The sequence below is a fragment of the Rhinoderma darwinii genome, chromosome 1, assembly GCF_050947455.1.
Source record: "Rhinoderma darwinii isolate aRhiDar2 chromosome 1, aRhiDar2.hap1, whole genome shotgun sequence".
Classification (NCBI taxonomy): Eukaryota; Metazoa; Chordata; class Amphibia; order Anura; family Rhinodermatidae; genus Rhinoderma; species Rhinoderma darwinii.
This window is the reverse complement of record NC_134687.1, coordinates 150,728,530-150,748,067: the sequence shown is the minus strand read 5'-3', so window position 1 is coordinate 150,748,067 and position 19,538 is coordinate 150,728,530. Positions and strand designations below refer to the sequence as shown.

Here is a 19,538-nt window from a genome sequence, read left to right as displayed (position 1 = left end):
CTTTGGTGCCCTTGCTTTACCGAAAAAAAATGAAATTAAAAGTGATCAAAAAGTCGTATCTACCCAAAATGGTAACAATGCAAAACTACAGCTTGTGCCGAAAAATAACAAACCCTCCTACTGCTCCATGGATAAAAACCATAAAAAAAAGTTATGGGTCTCAGATTGTGGCGACACAAAACAAGGTTAATAAAAAAAACGATATAAATTTGGCCCTCAGAATCGTTAACATATCATTTCTACCGCACAGTAAAAGCTGTACAAACTAAAACCTCAAGTGTTAATGTCTTTCTTACGAAGTTTCTTAGTACATTATATGATGCATTAAAGGTACTGTCCAAATAATATAACTTGTCCCGCAAAAAAACATGTCGACCAAAAAATAGTTATGGAATGCAAAGATGGAAAAACAAAAATTGGCTGTGTCTCTGGTTAAACACCGATTTTGCAGTAAAACTGCATGTCTGCTCAATGATTCGACCCTAAGAGTCCATGCACACGTTGCAGTTGAGATGCAGTTAGAACCGCATCAGAAAACCGCATGTGTTTTTACCCCAATTTGATGCGTTTTTCAGATGTAGTTCTAATTGCAACGTGTGAATGGGCCATAAGGGTGCTCCATGTTGTTGACCAAGCTATGTGAACTAGTTGTAATAGAAGTGGCTTCAGTAGGTGATTACTAGTGTTAGTGTCATTAAAAAAACGTGAAACATGGCGTGGAGAATAATAAAATCTAATTACGGCAAATTTTTTATTTAGAGAACGCTGGATTTGAGGAAAATTCTAGTTTTATCACTTTAGTAAATAAAACTAAAATTATCTTCAGCAAAATAGGTGCTCCCCTATTTAATATGGCATGAAATTTGCATCATGATTTGCATACAGAATCTATTACGCCACCTACCTCCAGGAACGAAGGCAGTAAAAACAAATTTCAGACCATTTCTCATACTTCTCTATTCGTTTTCAGGTCAAAAGCAGAAATCTCAGGAGGGGAGCAGTATAAGTAATTCGGCTGCAAATTATTACGTCCCACCCGCCATACATCCGGAAGCTCCCGTTTCCCACTGGAATGATGCGAAGATGAAAAAAGTCACAGACTCTTCCCTTGACGGTGCACAGAAAGGACTGAGGAAATTTCTGGTTTCTGAAGAAAATCCACACAATATAAAGTCAAAGATACCTCCACAAGCTGCAAGCTATCGCTCCTTAGGATGCATAATTCCTCCTCTTAATTCAGGAAGACTGAAGCCTATCCGACAGAAAACCAAAAATGCTGTGGTATGCACCCATATACTTGATCCGAGCTATTTGTATGGTGAGAGGACCAGTGATCCCCACCGGCTGCTTAGTTATATAAAAAAGCCAAATAACCTCCAATCTGGCTGTAGCATTATTATCTTTTCAGCTTTTCTACTTACTGCAGATGAGATAAGTGAATATTTATTTTGTCAGGTGAGCATTTTAGACGCTGGAGAAGTTTGCATGGAATTTTTGAAAGAACAGAACTCTCAGGAACGAGTCAAAGAGGTCTTGCGCATATCCCGTGATGGAAATTTGGTAGGTGTTGTCTATATTATTTGCCCATGTAATAAGATCTATGAAGAAAGTGTATTTTGTATCTTTGTTTTAGACCTTTTGGTAGTAATTGTTGGCTTGTGTTTCTCTTTGTGGAGATGGAAATCGGATTGCAGGCCCACTCAGCTTTTACATGAAGTTTTTTTGCAACATGTGGTTAAAATGAAGAAAACTTGTTGGAAAACACAGCGGCATAGTACAATACTGCACAACTCCGTACTGTATTGTATGGTTTTAGTCATATAAAATTGGTTTCATCTTTTTTTTTTTTTTTTTTTTTTTTTAGGTTTTATCAAATATCTATCCTAATTTTAAGTGACCAAATAAAACATTTGACTTTCTGTTTTTAGGTTTATATTTATCATCCAAATGAAGGCAAGGGGTTTCCTTTGGTTGATCGACCGCCATCTCCTCCAGAAAACATGTTAAGTTATACATTTGACAGTTTACCAGGTAATCTTTTCATTATTTTTTCTTATATGTAATTCAGCTTACGATACTAGCCCTGGTGCTGCCATTATTTTTTATCTCTACAGGCCTGCGAAAATAGTCCTCTCGGCTCCCCAACATTAAATTTAGTCTATCTTAGAGGCTACTTTGATATTAAAGAGGTTCTGTCACCAGATTATAAGTGCCCTATCCTTTAGACCAACTGGGCGTTGTACAGAGGAGTGTATGACGCTGACCAATCCGTGACCAATCAGCTTCATACACTTGCTGAGCTGCAGGTACTTTGCGCATCAGGACGAGGATTCTCGTCCTGTGTGACAGCCAGTGAACGCGCGCGATCAGGAGCCGGGCAACGGCTGTAATACACAGCCGCAGCCCCGCTGTAACGTCGGAGAGCAGAGCAACCTCTTCTCGCCACCGTTAACCCCTTGAATGCCGCGATCAAAGGGAGGGAGGGCTGCCCTTTGATCACGTCACAGAAAATCCCTGTGACGCGATCAAAGCCCATAACTTGTATGGCCAAACAGCCTAGGATGACCCCAGAGCTATATTTCCTGTTAGGGCATACTGAGATATGCCCTAACAACTGCCTGTCTACAATCAGTACACAGGCTAATGTACTGGCATATAGATCTATGCCAGTACATTATAGTTAAGAAAAATAAAAATGAAAAAGAGTTAAATAAATGTAAAAGAAAAAAAATAAAGATTTTTTTTTTTACAATAAATAAACTTTTTAAAATAGAAGTCCCAAAACATAAAATAATATAGACATATTTGGTATTGCCACGACCGTAACAACCTGAACAACAAATGTATGACATTTATGATGATCGGTGTATGGTGTAAAAAAAATCAAAACTGCAGCGGAACTGCTTTTTTCTGCATTTTCGCCAAAATAAGAATTTATATAAATGAAACGATAAAGTAGGTACCATTTTTTGGTAAAATACAATAAGTACAACTCGTCCCGCAAAAAAGTCTCCTACAACTACGTCGCACAAAAAATAAAAAGGTTATGAGCGTCGGGATGTAAAGAGGGAAATAGAAAAAAAATTGTTCTGTTCTCCAGGCCAAAATTGTCTGTGTCCTTAAGGGGTTAAAAAGAGAGCCCATACACGTGCAGAGTGCAGCATTTAATGGGCAGGGCTGAGTTGTTTGGAGCGCTATTCAGCTCTCGGCAGACAAGGACAAGACTGATCTCTCGCAAGAGATCGCACAGTATCACGATGACTCCTGGTCACTTATTGATTATATGGGCAGCAGTTACGGAAAAAGCGTAGCTCAGCGAGTAACGCTGTTTCCATAACTCCCGACCACGTAATCAGAAAGTGGCCGGGAGTCTGCGTGAGCACAAAAAGCTAGAACGGGGCTTAGGGGACCCCGTTCTAGGGATAGGTGTGGTTCCCAGGGGTGGTACCCGCATCTATCTGACATTTATGACATATCCTGTGGATATGTCAAAAATGTCCTTCATGGGAAAACCTCTTTTTAATTCATTTAAATATAAAACACCTGTAATCCAAGTTAATCTTTCACTGCTGGACAATATTACCACTTCTGACATACACCAATATAACCTGAATTATAAAATTAAAAAATCATACTGTACCCCCATACCCATATTTTTTAAGTAAACATCTGACACCCAGAACATTATGGGCACATTATTTTATTTATTTGTATATAACGCCTTCGGAAATGAGCCATTTTTTGATTTTACACTTTCGTTTTTCACTCCCCGCCTTCAAGAGCCACAGCTTTTTTTAAAATTTTCTGTGAATCGAGTGGTGTGAGGTCTTATTTTTTGCGGGAGGAGTTGTAGGTTCTATTGGTATCATTTAAAGTACCATATAATGTACTGGGAAATTTGAAATATTTTTATTTGAGCGCTGAAACTGGAAAAAACTGATTCCTCCATTGTTTTTAAGACTTCCGTTGGCAGAGCTTAACAGAGGCAGTCCTGGGGGCCTTCATCGGGCCCCTGGGCTGCCATGACAACCATCGGAACCCCACGATTGCATTGTGGGGGCCGCCCCCTCTTTTTAACGTCCCAGATGGTGCGGTAATAATCATTTGTCAGTCTGATGTGGTTTACCTAACACCGCTAACTTTGGGTTCACGTTTTATTCTTTTTATTCAGAAAAGTACTGGAAAAAATACCAGTATGCATCAAAGTTCATCCAGCTTGTAAGTTCCAAAACCCCAAAAGTTACCTACTACACTAGATATGCAAAGTGTATGTTAATGGAGAATTACCCCAATGCGGATGTTGAAGTCTGCTTCTATGATGGTAAGTCCTACGCAACAGATCTTTTTTTCCGTTTTTAAAAGGTGAAATGTAAATAAAAGGAGTGGGGGAACAATATGGGTGATAACAATCCAAAACTTTCATTTCTTGTGTCTTGCCGAAGTGCATGCAGTACAATACACTTCCTTATGCTATTGAGAAACCCCTTTTCTACACACAGTCAAATTGAGACCTGATAGGTGCTGAAGTATGAGATTCTGGATTATCAGTCATAGAAAAGTAAACCTAGAGAACCTTCAGAAAGAAAGCCCAAAATAATAGGATTTTTCTACTCACAGTAAAATTCGTCATCCTTAGGCCGGATTCACACGAGCGTGTTCAGTCCGTGATATACAGTCCGCAGGTTGGCAGTATTTCCCAGGCTGAACACACTGCAGGGAGCTGGGCTCTTACCATCATCGTTATCTATGACGCTAGACGTCGCTGCGGGAAAACTGTCACGTACTGAAATCATGTTTTCAGTACGGGACGGTAGTTCCGCGGAGAGGCAGGGACTTCTAGCGTCATAGATAATGATGATAAGAGCCCAGCTCCCTGCAGTGTGTTCAGTCCGGGAAATGCGGCCGACCTGCTGACCGTATGTCACGGACTGAACACGCTCGTGTGAATCCGGCCTAAGGATGACAACAAAAGGAGACTTCCAGGACATAGCAGCTAGCTCCAAACTCATGTAATGCTCGTGATGGGTGATGGAAAGGAGATGCAGCTGAACTTTCTCTCAAGGGTTTGAAGGGAGCTACCTGAAGAGCCTCCAAGACCAAATTTAATATCCCAAGGCTTGGTGAGATGTCTAATGGGAGGGACAGCATGAGCGAAAAGTCAACGGTCGCTGAAAAAGGACCGAGCAAAGACCCAAAGGCTGGCTTCCCACGTAGCTTAAACGCTGCAGAATTTCCGCAACTGAATTCTGTGCAGAAATTCCGCAGCATTTACAGTACCAGCAAAGTGAAAGTGATTTAGAAAATCTTATGCCCACACTGCGGGAAAAAAACCGCACCAAAGTCGTACGAAAAGCTTTCTGCAGTGCGTTTTTCCATTCCGCAGCATGTCAATTTATACTGCGTGTTCTGTGCGAGATGTTGCGTGTTTGGCTCATAGACTTCAATGGGGAGCAGAAATTCCACAACAGGTTTATGTTGCTGCGGTTTTTACAGCGTTTACGCAGCGGAAACACAGTAAAAAAAAAAACAGCGGGAAATCCGCAGGTGCACATATACTTTGCTACAACCAATGTTTAACACTATATCCGCAGGTAAAACCAATGCGGAAAAAACACAGCGTTTCCGCAGCAATATGAGCAGGAAAAATGCACTGTTGCGGATTTCTGTGACCGACTTACCAGCGCTTTTCTAGAGATTCTGTTACAGATTTTCTGTTGCAGAAAATCTGCAGCGTATCCTGTGTGTGGGAACATGCCCTAAGGTCAGGTTCTCATGTGTCGGAAATAGTGTTTCACGATACCAGAATTTGGACTTCGATACCGATACTTCGTGTAGTATTGCGATACTCTATACCAAAACTATACTTTTCTGATGTGAGGCACGAGGTGTGATGAATTTTGAACCTCCATGTGCCTCACATTAATAGTAATTAGCCCCATCGTGTTCCACTGTTGTAATGGACATCATTGGGTTAATGTGAGGCACATGATGGGGTTGATTTGTATTAATGTGAGGCACATGGAGGTTCAAAATTCATCACACCTCATGCCTCACATTAATAAGTGAAAGAAAGCAGTTTTTATTTTAACTGCGTAAACATTATAAATGTGTTATTACGGTCGCGACCATACCGAATGTGTATATTTTATGTATTGACTTTTATTGTTTATTGTAAAAATGTATGTATTTTTTATTTATCTTTACTTTTTTTTTTTTACTTTTTCATTTTGAAACTTTAATGTACTGGCATATATCTATATACGGATAGTACACAGATAGTTGTTAGGACATACCGAAGTATGCCTTAACAGGAAATATGGTCCGACTGCCCTGGGGCCCTTCAATGGACCCTGGGCTGTCTGCCCATATATGGTATGTCCCTCGATCGCATCACAGGGATTCCCTGTGATGCGATCCAAAGGGCATCCCCCTTTTCATTTACCCCTTGAATGCTGCGGTCAGCTTTGATTGCAGCATTCAGAGGAATAGCGGCGGCGATGAGTGATTTCTCTGATCTCCGCCGTTAGAGCGGGGCTGCGGCTGTGTAATACAGCTATTTCCCTGCTCCTGACAAGTGCACGCGCGCGGTCAGCCTGAGGTGATTCGGCCCTCGCCGCACTAATGAGCGGTGGCGCAGGCACTGAAGACAGAACATGGTTTTTTTTTGCAGTGCACCCGCCATGTTCTGTCTTCATTGCCGGCAATCATTCGTGCAGCGCCGGTCACATCACATCAAGCTGACCATGCGCGCACTTGTCCGGTCTCAGAAGCGGGGCAACGGCTGTATTACACAGCCGCAGCCCTGCTCTAACAACATTCATGTATTACTATACTTAGCTGTGCGGCCGCACAGCTTAGCATTGAAATACAAGAAATGACGGTATCGAACAGTTTGAGGGTGCACGGTATTGACGTTTCGATGCATCCCTAGTCGGATACGTGCGTAAAAGTATGCAGCGTATTCTACCTAGAACCAGCAGCTAATTCCACCCGAAAAACCGCACCAAATTGCTTTTTACCACATTGTATTGAATGGGAAAATCTTCAACAAATCTGAGCAGGTAAAATACCATACAGAAAAAATTCCACAGCATGTGATTGAGACTTGTAAAATTTAATTTACTTGCCTGCTACTGTAATCCGCTGCAGATTTTACCTGCACAAATCTGCAGCATTTCCGTTATATGTGGACCCAGCCTTTTAATGTGTGGTGGTTGCCCTTTTAAGGTTAATGCCACACGAGGCGGCAACCGTGTCGACATGCTGTTTGTGTATACTAATGGCCGCCTGGTGTTGCAGGTAAAACTTCTGTTTACCAGCAACACTGCGCCCCTATTAACAATCAATTTGAAAACTGCCCCGTGAAGCCTTAGGCTGGATTCACTCGAGCGTGTTCGGTCCGTAAAGGACAGAACGTATTTCGGCCGCAAGTCCCGGACCGAACACACTGCAGGGAGCCGGGCTCCTAGCATCATAGTTATGTACGACGCTAGGAGTCCCTGCCTCTCCGTACTGAAAACATGATTACAGTACGGGACAGTTGTCCCGCAGCGAGGCGGGGTCTCCTAGTGTCGTACATAACTATGATGCTAGGAGACCGGCTCCCTGCAGTGTGTTCGGTCCGGGACTTGCGGCCGAAATACGTTCCGTCCTCTACGGACCGAACATGCTCGTGTGAATCCAGCCTTACCTTAATCAGATGAATTTCCTAATTGACTATTATACCAACTTGGTGATCCTTTTCTGATCTTGTGAAATTCCACATTATATTGCAGTTCTTTGTTAGAAACTGGTAGCGGATTATGAGATTTAATGGATTTAACAGCCAGTTTTCAGAGCCAATCTTAAAAGTTTTCCCAAAATTAAAACGTATCACCTATCCACTATGGGGCTGACTGAAAGGGGTTGACTTTGAATGGAGCGGCACTGCGCACTTTCAAAGTTCTATTCACTGCGGTCATGGAACGGGGGGAGGCTCGGGACCTCTGCTGGGAAACCCACCGACCGCTAGAACAATCGGACATTTATCACCTATTCTGTGAATAGGTCATGTGTCAATTGTGTTAAAATGACGTTAAATTAATTCTATTTAAAAGTGTTCTGCACACCAAGCTGCATTTTTGTGCTGGTTATATTAAAGGAAAAACCCCAGCAGTAGGACATTGTTTATCCTGCCAGCTTTCTATCCCCCTCCCCACACCAAATTTACTTGCTAATTTACTTATGTTTATTTTCTTAGGAGCAAAAATTCATAAGACATTTGACTTTACTCGAGTAATCGAGAAGTCTGGAAAGTCCTACACCCTGAAAGATGGAAACCGAGTGAATGGATTTAGTGATGAAACAAAGGGTTATGTGGATCATGCCAATGAGGTAATAAATATTTGAATCATTATCTAATTAATTTTGTGTTCCGTAAAATACTTAGAACATTCACAAATATAGAAAATCTTCTCCTTAAGGCTATGTTCACACGCTTAACAAAATACGGCTGAAAATATAGAGCTGTTTTCAATGATTTTCCAGCCGTTTTTTTGCGGGGCTTCTTACGGACGGTTTTAGAGCTGTTTTTCCATTGAGTTAATGAAAAACGTCTCCAGAATTAACATGCACTAATCTTTTACAGGGCGTTTTTTTTTTTTTTACACGTTTTTCAAAACGTTTTTCCCTTTGTCGACACAGCTTTGTTAGGCCTTTTTTTTTTTTGCAGGATTAGATGTATTTTTTTAATTGCGCCATTTTGGGGTACATGTCATTTTTTTTATATTTTACTTTTTTTGTGGGGGGAATAGAAAAAAAACGCAACTCCACCATTGTTCTATGCATTTTAAATTTACGTAGTTCACCGTGTGGCATAAATATAATGTTACCTTTATTCTATGTGTCGGTACGATTACGGCGATACCGCATATGTAGATTTTTAATTGTAAACTTTATTAAGTTTTTATTTAACGTTTATTACTTTTGTTTTTAGTCCCACTAGGTGACTTCACTATGCGATCTTTTGATCGCATATATAATGCTTTGGTATACTTAGTGCCTCTAGCATGTTCTAATAGGTATATAGCCAGGTCTGGCCTGGGAGTCTTTGTAAAGCCCCCGGCTACCATGGCACCCCATCGGAGGACCGCAATTGCATCTGCGGGCTGCCGATGGGTGACAAAGGGAGCTTCTTCCCCCTGTAAACAAATTAAATGCCACGGTCGCTATTGACCGCAGCATTTAATGGGTTAAAAGGCTGCGATCTAAGTAAATTTCGATCGCTACCGTTGAAGCAGGAGCCCGGCTGTCATTAGACAGCTGACCATCTGCTCCAGCCTGCACGGGTGTCCCGTGCAGGACTGGGCTGCTGTGAAAAGGCGGTGGTCTAGCCTAAGGCCCTTAGTGACCGCCAAGAAAAGGCGTATTGGTGGTCACTAAAAGGGTTAAACAAGACAGCAGTCGTTTCTGTATCTGGTTAATGGCACAAAATGGGCAGTGCGCACTATAGGGTAAATCCGCTTGTTACGTGGCTGAAGCCACGTGATTCTTTCCAGCCAAATCGTAAAGAGGGAAACACTCCAGGGGCTATTCACCTGTTACCTTTAATTAGGGCATATAGAATCTGTGACTGTGGCAGATACTACTTTTGTTGGCCTGTATCATTTTACTATACATCCTGTCTTAGTTATTTGGTAGCGTTTGTTCTCAGTTGTGATTGTGTGTCTTACAGAGTCATCAGGTTTGTCTCTCTTTGGAATCAGCAATTAATATAGAAGAAAAAAAAGGAGACAATATCTCATTGTTTCCAATCACATTTGGGAGGTAAAATTTTACTATTTACCCTGTTCTCATTCTTATGCAATATATTTCTTGAACTGCTGTCAATCTGAGGTCTAGTTAAAGGTAAACTTTAATCCAGACATTCTCTGTCCATATACCCTATTTCACCCCAATATATTGAACGGGTGAAAGCTGCGGTGAAAATCCATAGCTTTTCCGCAACGTAAGTAGCATGCTGCAGATTTGAAATTCTGCAGCATGCTTATATTTCCATACTAAATTTTTTCCGCTGCGATTTCTTGTTGTAATCATTGTAGGCCCTTGCCATTAGGAGGCTGACACGATTTAGGAAAATCCTGGCTCCGCCCTGGCAGGCCATACCCTTCCCACAAATCCGTTTAAACAGGAGCAGTAGGAGAGGACAAAAGTCATGTCCACGCTCCCGGGAGCAAAATCAACCAAAAAGCCAGAACAGATCCCAGGCCTAGAAACAAATCAAAAAGAGGGTGGGATCTGTGTTCCTAATAAATACAAAATAAGATTTTGCGGTGACTACATAAATCTAAGCGGAAGGGAAAGAAATAGAGGGAGAAGAACTTGTTCCATTGAGAAACTAGGAGGTTGACCTCGATGGGCCTGGGATCCCTGGCTATGTAGGTTGGAGCCCGGAGGTTCAGATGTGAAGTGAAGGGATCCGTGTCTGGGGTGCCTCACTTCTCGCAAAGGTAATGGAAATGTCGGAGTGCAGGGACCACTCCCTTGGATCCAGTCTTTCCTCCCTGAGGAAGTCTGCGGTCAAGCTGTCGGCCTCTGGTATGTGAACTCCTGCCTTCTCTGGTACGTGACATTCCAACTATTGAAGAATCCGAGAGGAACTAGGATAACCTTCAGCAGGAGTAAGGAGCAAACAGCCTGTGAAAAAAAAACAAAAGCATAATCCAGTGCTCGAGGTGGAGTTGACACAGTTCTTTCCCCTTCCCACTAGGAAGATTCTTTCTATCTTGTAAGCTGTCAACACCATCTCCCGAACCTAGGCTAGCCACATGTCCTGTAAGGTAAGCAGCCCCCCCCCCCCACCCCCAAACACACATACACGCACGCACACTTGGATGGCCTAATAAGTAGGGAGACCCCTTCAGGCTGAAGATTTCTTTGCCGAGGAGGACTTCTGGGCTTTAGGATGCTGTTGCCAGGCAGATCTGTGCTTGAAAGAAGGGCATCTGGGGATCGGTGGGGTGAACAGTCCTATTGTCTGGTAGGAAAAGGACAAACTCTGGGAGGATTTAGGAAAAGGCCGAAAACTTTCAGAATTGAAAGAAGGCTGTGGATGTCAGGGGCGGTTCTGAGGCTGAAGAGAGCCCTTAGCGTCAGTATCCTCCGAAATAATCTTGTCCAGACATTTCCCAAAAAGTGCCACCATCAAAGGAAATGCCAACGAGAGTTTTTTTTTTTTTGGAAGCCTGATCAGTCGTTCAAGATTTCAGCCATTGGGCAATTAAATTGCCCAATGCTCGGACATTGAAGGGGGTTGACTCAAGGAAAGCCTCAAAAATAAATTGTGAAGCTTGAAATCTAAGACGCTTCGAGGTCAGCCATGTCCTGTGAACATTCAAGATACCACGGTGCAACGGTTAACTCCATACAGAGAAAGTTTTACTCACCAAGGCGGATGCAAAGGCTGGGTGCAGAGCAGAACCTGCAACCACGAATCCAGGCCGGTCAGGGAATCCAACTTCTTGTCAAAAAGCTCACTGAGTGATACCACATCTGACATTGGAATGGTGGTGCTCTTCAAAATCTGTGAGATAGGCAGAGCCACAGTAGGAGAAATGTACGCAGGGCCACCATCAGGGGGGTATTAGGGGTACTCCTGTAGGGGGCCCGGCCAAACTTAATTGAAAGGGGGGCCCGGCAACTGCCGCGACTTGCCTTTGGTAGAAAAAAACAGGCCCCTGCAATGGGGCCTGTTTTTTTCACCAAAACAATGTCGCGAGCTGCGGGCCCCCCTCTCGTGAAACACCGCCGTGAGCTGCGGGCCCCCCTCATCACCGCCGCGAAACACCGCCCGCTTGCGCGCGTACGAGCGAGCGCGCGACCACGCGCGAACGACCAGGCGCGCCGCCGAGAGGGAGACGGTGCGCCCGCAACACAAGATCTAGGGGGAAGGACAGCCACACTGGACAGCGGCGCAGTCTACTTACCTGCTGGCCCGCCTCCGACTCGTCCTCCTTGTCCGACTCCGCCTCCTCTTCCGCCTCCTCCTCCAGAGCGTGGCTGCGTAAGGAGAGGGGGAGGAGTCTAGTTGTTGTGCGGCGGCAGTTCTACGATCCCCGCCATTTTCTGGAGCCTGGAGGTGAAGGACGACATCTGGACCGAAGACATCGCCTGACGAGGACTGGAGTGGGAGCAGCTCTTCTGACACGGTGAGTAAAGTGTCTCAAAGTGCTGTTTATGGCCCTGTTCACACAGAGTATTTTGCAGGCCGAAAAAATCTGCCTCAAAATTCCTTAGAGTTTTGAGGCAGATTTTGACCTGCCCACACTATCTTGCCGTGTTTTTTGCTGCGTTTTTTGCCCGCGCGATTGAGGACAACAGACAAAAAACGCAGGGAAAAATGCATTTTCTGCCTCCCATTGATTTCGATGGGAGGTCAGAGGCAGAACCGCGGCAAGAAAGGACGTGCTGCTTTTTCTTTTTTCCGCGACTGGCTCCCATTTATTTCAGATTAAATCAATGGGAGGCGGTTTTGGAAGTTGTTTGGTGCTGATTCTGACGCAGTGTCCTAGTCAATATCAAGGCCCAAAAACTGTGTGAACTGGGCCTTATTGTTAGGGCTTATTCAGACGAACGTGTAATACGTCCGTGCAACGTGCGTGATTTTCACGCGCCTCGCACGGACCTATGTTACTCTATGGGGCCGGGCAGACTGTCAGTGATTTTCACGCAGTGTGTGTCCGCTGCGTAAAACTCACGACATGTCCGATATTTGTGCATTGTTCGCGCATCACGCACCCATTGAAGTCAATGGGTGCGTGAAAATCACGCCCAGCACTTCCGCAGCATTATAAACTATGAATGAAAACAGAAAAGCACCACGTGCTACAAACATACAGAGTGTCATAATGATGGCGGCTGCGCGAAAATCACACAGCCGCGCATCATACGCTGCTGTCACACGGAGCTGTTATGGACATTTTGCATGCGCAAAACGTCACGTTTTTACGCACGCAAAAAGCACACGCTCGTGTAAATCCGGCCTTACGGTAGGAACACACTAGGCATGAACACTGCGGATTTTATGCAACACATTTTATTGTGGAAAATCCGCAGCGTATTACAGTCGCAGCCGAGTGGATGAGGTTTGAACAAATCTCATCCACACGCTGCAAAAAAAATCTCATCCACACGCTGTAAAAAAAAATTGACCTGCAGTGTGGCTTTTTAAGCCGCAGCATGTCAATTTATGCTGCAGAATCGCTGCTCCTCTGTTGCAGAAATGCTGCGGTTCTGCCGCAAAAATCACAAAAGAGAAAAAAAAAAAGGTACTTTTTTACATTTATAAAAAAGTTTAGACGTACCCCGGCCGTAGTCCTGGTGACGCGATCCTCTATTCTTAGCGCAGCCCGGCCTCCTGTCATAACGTTTCATCCCATGTGACTGCTGCAGCGGTCACATGGTCTACAGCGTCATCCCAGGAGGCGGGGCTACGTTCAGAAGAGAGAGACGCGTCACCTAAACTACGGCCGGGGCAAGTTTTTTTTTCCCTGCAGGATTCCCGCAGCGGACACGCCTCACGAAACCTGCGCCACTATTTGGTGCGGTTTTGCTGTCGGAATTCCCTGTGGCTACCGGGGCGGATAAGCTGTGTAGTTTTACTCAGCATATCCGCCTAGTGTGTTCCTTATGATGTCGCTCCTGGAGCTGCTGCCTGTCTCTAAATAGGCAATTTGTCCAGTAGAATTTGGAATTATTTTTTTTTGTGAACCAGCTTAAAAAAATACAAAACTTTTGTGTTAGGGCCTGTTCACATCACCGTTCGCTTCCGTTCCGGGGTTCCGTCTGAGGTTTCCGTCGGGTGAACCCCGCAACGGAAAGTGAAAGTGACAGCACCGCTTCCGTTTCAGTCACCATTGATCTCAATGGTGACGGAAACATCGCTAATGGTTTCCGTTCGTCACCATTCCGGCTGGTTTTCGGACAGAATCAATAGCGTAGTCGACTGCGCTAATGGTGACGGAAATGGAAGCTGTGCTGTCACTTTCTTTTTCCGTTGCGGGGTTCACCCGACGGAAACCTCAGACGGAACCCCGGAATGGAAGTGAACGGTGATGTGAACAGGCCCTAACACAAAAGTTTTGTATGTTTTTAAGCTGGTTCACAAAAAAATATAATTCCAAATTCTACTGGACCAACTGCCTATTTAGAGACCGGCAGCAGCTCCAGGAGCGACATCATAAGGGACACACTAGGCGGATATGCTGAGTAAAACTACACAACTTATCCGCCCCGGTAGCCGCAGGGAATTCTGCCCGCAAAACTGCACCAAATAGTGGCTCAGGTTTCGTGAGGCATGTCCGCTGTGGGAATCCTGCAGGGAAAAAAAAGTTTAGACTTACTCCGGCCGTAGTTCTGGTGACGCATCTCTCTCTTCTGAACGTAGCCCCGCCTCCTGGGATGACGCTGTAGACCATGTGACCGCTGCAGCAGTCACATGGGATGAAACGTCATGACAGGAGGCGGGGCTGCGCTAAGAATAGAGGATCGCGTCACCAGGACTACGGCCGGGGTATGTCTAAACTTTTTTATAAATTTAAAAAAGTGCCTTTTTTTCTCATTTGTGATTTTTGCGGCAGAACCGCAGCGATTCCACAGCATAAATTGACATGCTGCGGCTTAAAAAGCCACACTGCAGGTCCATTTTTTTTGCAGCGTGTGAATGAGATTTGTTTAAATCTCATCCACTCTGCTGCGACTGTGATACGCTGCGGATTTTCCACAATAAAATGTGTTGCATAAAATCCGCAGTGTTCATGCCTAGTGTGTTCTTACCCTAAGGCCGGATTTACACGAGCGTGTGCTTTTTTGCGTGCGCAAAAACGTGGCGTTTTGCGCATGCAAAAGGTCCATAACAGCTCCGTGTGTCAGCAGCGTATGATGCGTGGCTGCGTGATTTTCGCGCACCTGCCAGCATTATGACACTCTGTTTGTATGTTTGTAGCACGTGGTGCTTTTCTGTTTTCATTCATAGTTTATACTGCTGCGGAAGTGCTGGGCGTGATTTTCACGCACCCATTGACTTCAATGGGTGCGTGATGCGCGAACAATGCACAAATATCGGACATGTCGTGAGTTTTACGCAGCGGACACACGGACACACGCTGCGTGAAAATTACTGACAGTCCGCACGGCCCCATAGAGTAACATAGGTCCGTGCGAGGCGCGTGAAAATCACGCACGTTGCACGGATGTATTACACGTTCGTCTGAATAAGCCCTAACAATAAGGCCGAGTTCAGAGTTTTTGGGCCTTGATATTGACTCGGACACTGCGTCAGAATCAGCACCAAACAACTTCCAAAACCGCCTCCCATTGATTTAATCTGAAATCAATGGGAGCCAGTCGCGGAAAAAAGAAAAAGCAGCACGTCCTTTCTTGCCGCGGTTCTGCCTCTGACCTGCCATCGAAATCAATAGGAGGCAGAAAATGCATTTTTCCCTGCGTTTTTTGTCTGCTGTCATCAATCGCCGCGGGCAAAAAAACGCGGCAAGATAGTGTGGGCAGGTCAAAATCTGCCTCAAAATTCGGTGCGCGGTTCCAGGCGGTCGCCGGTGCGCATGCGCGGGAGTTTGCGGGTGCGCGCGATCGGTCGCACGGGCGGCGGTGTTTGACGGCCCCCATGCTACCCAGGGCCGCCATCAGGGGGGGTATTAGGGGTACTGATGTGAGAGGCCCGGCCAAACCTAATTGAAAGGGGGGCCCGCAGCTCATGACATTCTTTTTGTGAAAAAAACGGGCCCCATTGCAGGGGCCTGTTTTTTTTCTACCAAAGGCAAGTCGCGGCAGTTTGCCGGGCCCCCCTTTCAATTAGGTTTGGCCGGGCCTCTCACATCAGTACCCCTAATACCCCCCCTGATGGCAGCCCTGGGTACCATGATATAATGCTGGACGGAGTACCGTTAACAGGCGGTGCCACGGTAGGGGGGCCCAGAAAATTTAGCTGTAGAGGGCCCTGAAATTCCTGATGGCGGCCCTGAATGTACCATTTAGAGATCAAGTCCTCCTGAACGGGAAATGGGTACCGCCACAAAAGGCAGAAAATTGTCAAATGATGCTCTTGCTTCCTTATGGAAGTGTCCTGGGGAAAAAAAATGTTACACAGAAAACCAGTGCCAGCATGTACCACAAGGCATGCCCCCAGCCCAGATAAGGGACTTTATCACTAATAAAGATTAAGGCCCTTATATAGATAGGGTCTCCACTTTCAGAAAACAGAATCCCCATTATAGAGATGGCTTTGGTTTTTAGTGGGGGACGGATCATTTTCATACCCCCCCCCCTTCTGGATCCTTCAGGTGTGTGCGCGGTCACCTCCTCAGTAACCAAACACAAAGTTGGGGTTACTGGCACTCCGTCTGCAGACAAACTGGTTAGGTGACTTCCCGGCACCCACAGGGGGTTGACAAGGCTGGTGGCTGGGCTGATTTCCCAACTGCAGCTAAAGAAAGAAAACCAATCGCAGCAGACCTGAAAAACAGGTAATGTCTGCATCCTACGAACACTAGGCTAAAACTCATTTAGCCAGTGTCTGTGGGAATGATTGGGTCTGGACGTAGTCAATACTTTCCAACCTAGTGTCGGCCTCCTAGTGGCAAGGGCCTATACCCACGGTGTTGTGTCCCCAATGATACATGTGAGAAGACCCCATCCACGTGTATAATACTGTAATTTGCAAAGCAGAAGCCGCACTGCAAATCCGTCTCCTTAACGTGGCCTTTATACATTTTTCTCTGCATCGGCCACTGGACGAAACTATCTTAAGTAAACTTTCTAAAGTTATTGCATTTCAAACACTAGTTTTGATTATCAGCCACATCCTAGATAGGGGAGCTTCTTCTTTTTTCTGACATCCCCTTTTTAACACTGTAGAACTTGTAAAGTGACCACTGATGTGACATCACCATGGACAAGGCATCATAGCGGATGTATGGTTTATATGTGGCCACTGATTTGGGGGCAGAATGCTTATTCAATACCTATGGGTTCTAGCATCCCTAGTTTAATGTATCCAGACTTCCTGACGACCCCTTTTAATAAGTCAGTCCACAAGACTGTCTGCAAACAACTGAAACCAAGGGGGAATTTAATATGGACTTGCGTTTCATACGCCAGTCTCTTAAGAGACTCGGTCACCAGTTTATCAATTCCCTATCTCCGAACTAAACTAAATGCGCTATGATACTGATCACTAATGTGATTTGTTTAAAAAAACATTTGTTTTAAAAGTTGAGTTTTAATAGCCAAATACTAGTAGGAGATTACTTTCTTTTCACTCTGGGTGGCGTAATGTCTTCTGTATGACGCTGGCCAATCAACATACAGCTTCATACTTTTTTCTGTATGGCCGAATGTTTACAAACTAATTTTAGATCTGGAATAATTACGATTCCTCCTTTTGCTAAACACAGGAGACCAATAAGCACTGATTCCCCAAAACCTCCATCACGAGCTGTCTCTACTGGGGAGGCTGTGTGTGGACACAAGGATCCAAGCCCTTCTAATCGGGCATTTGTCAGTTCAAACCCTCCACAACAGATGTCTAACATCAATCCCTCTGTAAGTAGTTTATGGCATGGATAAGTATACAAATTACTCGTTTAGAATCATAATCTTCAGGTATGTTGTGCTGTTTTATAGTATTTCAGGGAAGGTGGAAAAAAACCTAAAAAAAAAAAAGTAAACCAGGAAAGAAACGGGGATTATCTACCATTTGGAAGAATAATGTACATGGTCACAACCTGGTTGTGACCGCGCACAGCACTGGCAGATTTAGATTTTCACAGGGAGGAAATTATATTGGGTTATTAATTAAACTGAAGAATTATTTCTATAATATGGCAAAATGCTTTGTATAAAATCTTGTCTCCTATAGTATCCAGAGACCGTGGCTTCATTTATCGGAGCGTATTTCATTGGCCGCTCAGTGGCTTACAAAGCCATTCATATGAACTGAATTTTCATGTACATGTTTAAAACACAAAACAGCTGATCACTGATCATATTTCCCCTACAGAAATCGCTAACGTTTGGGGCAAAAAAAATATACCTCTTATTTTGATGTATACTCACCACCGTATATCTATAATTATTTTTCAACTTGATATTGAAACTGTTTCTTGCATAGATTATTTCCTATGAGGGATCTGTGTTTTCATCTCAGAGTGGCCCTTCATCCAGCACATCAAAAAGTCACACTCCAGATCCTGGCCAAGTCTTGAAGTCTGTTTTTGTAAAAAATGTTGGCTGGGCATCTCAGGTGAGTAGAATAATACTGGATAAAATTGATAAGGGTTGGAAAGCCCAAGGTTTGCTGATTTTTATTTTCAATTGTTTCCATTTTCTTTTTTTAATAGTTAAATACTGGGGCTGTATGGGTGCAATTCAACGATGGCTCCCAACTTGTTGTTCAGCCTGGAGTCTCGTCTATTATATACACCGCGCCAAATGGACAAGTAACCAGGTGAGCAGAAAAGTTTGTATTGCAATATACTTCTACTGAGTTATACTCCATTAACCCCTTAACGCTCAGTGACTTACTATTCCGTCATGGAAACCGCCCTGTTCGCGCTCCATGACGGAATAGTGCGTCACGTGAGTAACGGCCATTTTGGCCGTCCTCCCGACACATACAGGAGCTGTGACCGCTCCTACAGCGGGGACCGATCGCTGTGTCCCCGCTGATTAACCCCTGAAAAGCCGTGTTCAATAGCGATCACGGCTTTTTAGAGGTTAAGCTGCCTACACGATGGCGTCCGGCTATGCCATCGACGGAAGCCTAGTGGGTCCTGACTAAGTCAGGACCCACTATGCTTGCTGTCAGTGAGTAGCTGACAGCTCTAATACACTGCACTACGCATGTAGTGCAGTGTATTAGATTAGCGATCAGGGCCTCCTGCCCTCAAGTACCCTAGTGGGACAAAGTAAAAAAGTAAAAGATGTGTAAAAATAAGAAAATAAAAGATTTAAAAGTAATAAGGGAAAAAGGGGGATTTTTACTTTTATCAGTCCTTTATTATTAATAAAAATATATAAACAAATAAACTATACATAATTGGTATCGCCGCGTCCGTAACGGCCTGAACTACAAAATTATTTCGTTATTTATCCCGCACGGTGAACGCCGTAAAAGAAAATAATAAACCGTACCAGAATCACAATTGTTTGGTCACTCACCTCCCAAAAAATGGAATAAAAAGAGATCAAAAAGTCGCATGTACCTAAAAATGGTATTGATGGAAACTACAGTTCGTTACGCAAAAAATAAGTCCTCGCACGGCTTTATTGATTGAAAAATAAAAAAGTTCTGGCGCTTAGAATAAGGTAACACAAAAAGTGAATGATTTATTACAAAACGTATTTTATTGTGCAACGCCATAAGACATAAAAAAACAAACTATAAACATCTGGTATCGCCGTAATCGTATCGCCCCGCAGAATAAAGTGAATGTCATTTATAGCGCACGGTGAACGCTGTAGAAAAAAAAAATAGAATAAAAAAA

General features: G+C 44.2%; 1 protein-coding gene across 5 annotated transcripts in view; it reads left to right on the top strand.

Annotated features, from left to right (window-relative positions):
- PLK4 (polo like kinase 4) overlaps positions 1-19,538 on the top strand; it is a 39,507-nt gene that overhangs the window by 11,235 nt on the left and 8,734 nt on the right. For 2 of the 5 annotated variants that reach the window (XM_075860469.1, XM_075860467.1), the window contains exons 7-15: positions 971-1,281; positions 1,456-1,560; positions 1,929-2,031; positions 4,172-4,321; positions 8,240-8,373; positions 9,713-9,804; positions 17,448-17,595; positions 18,164-18,295; positions 18,393-18,499. In XM_075860469.1, the coding sequence (XP_075716584.1) occupies positions 971-1,281; positions 1,456-1,560; positions 1,929-2,031; positions 4,172-4,321; positions 8,240-8,373; positions 9,713-9,804; positions 17,448-17,595; positions 18,164-18,295; positions 18,393-18,499 (1,282 nt within the window). The remainder of the gene's footprint in view (positions 1-970; positions 1,282-1,455; positions 1,561-1,928; positions 2,032-4,171; positions 4,322-8,239; positions 8,374-9,712; positions 9,805-17,447; positions 17,596-18,163; positions 18,296-18,392; positions 18,500-19,538) is intronic. The other 3 variants (XM_075860468.1, XM_075860470.1, XM_075860471.1) reach the window with 3 other exon arrangements.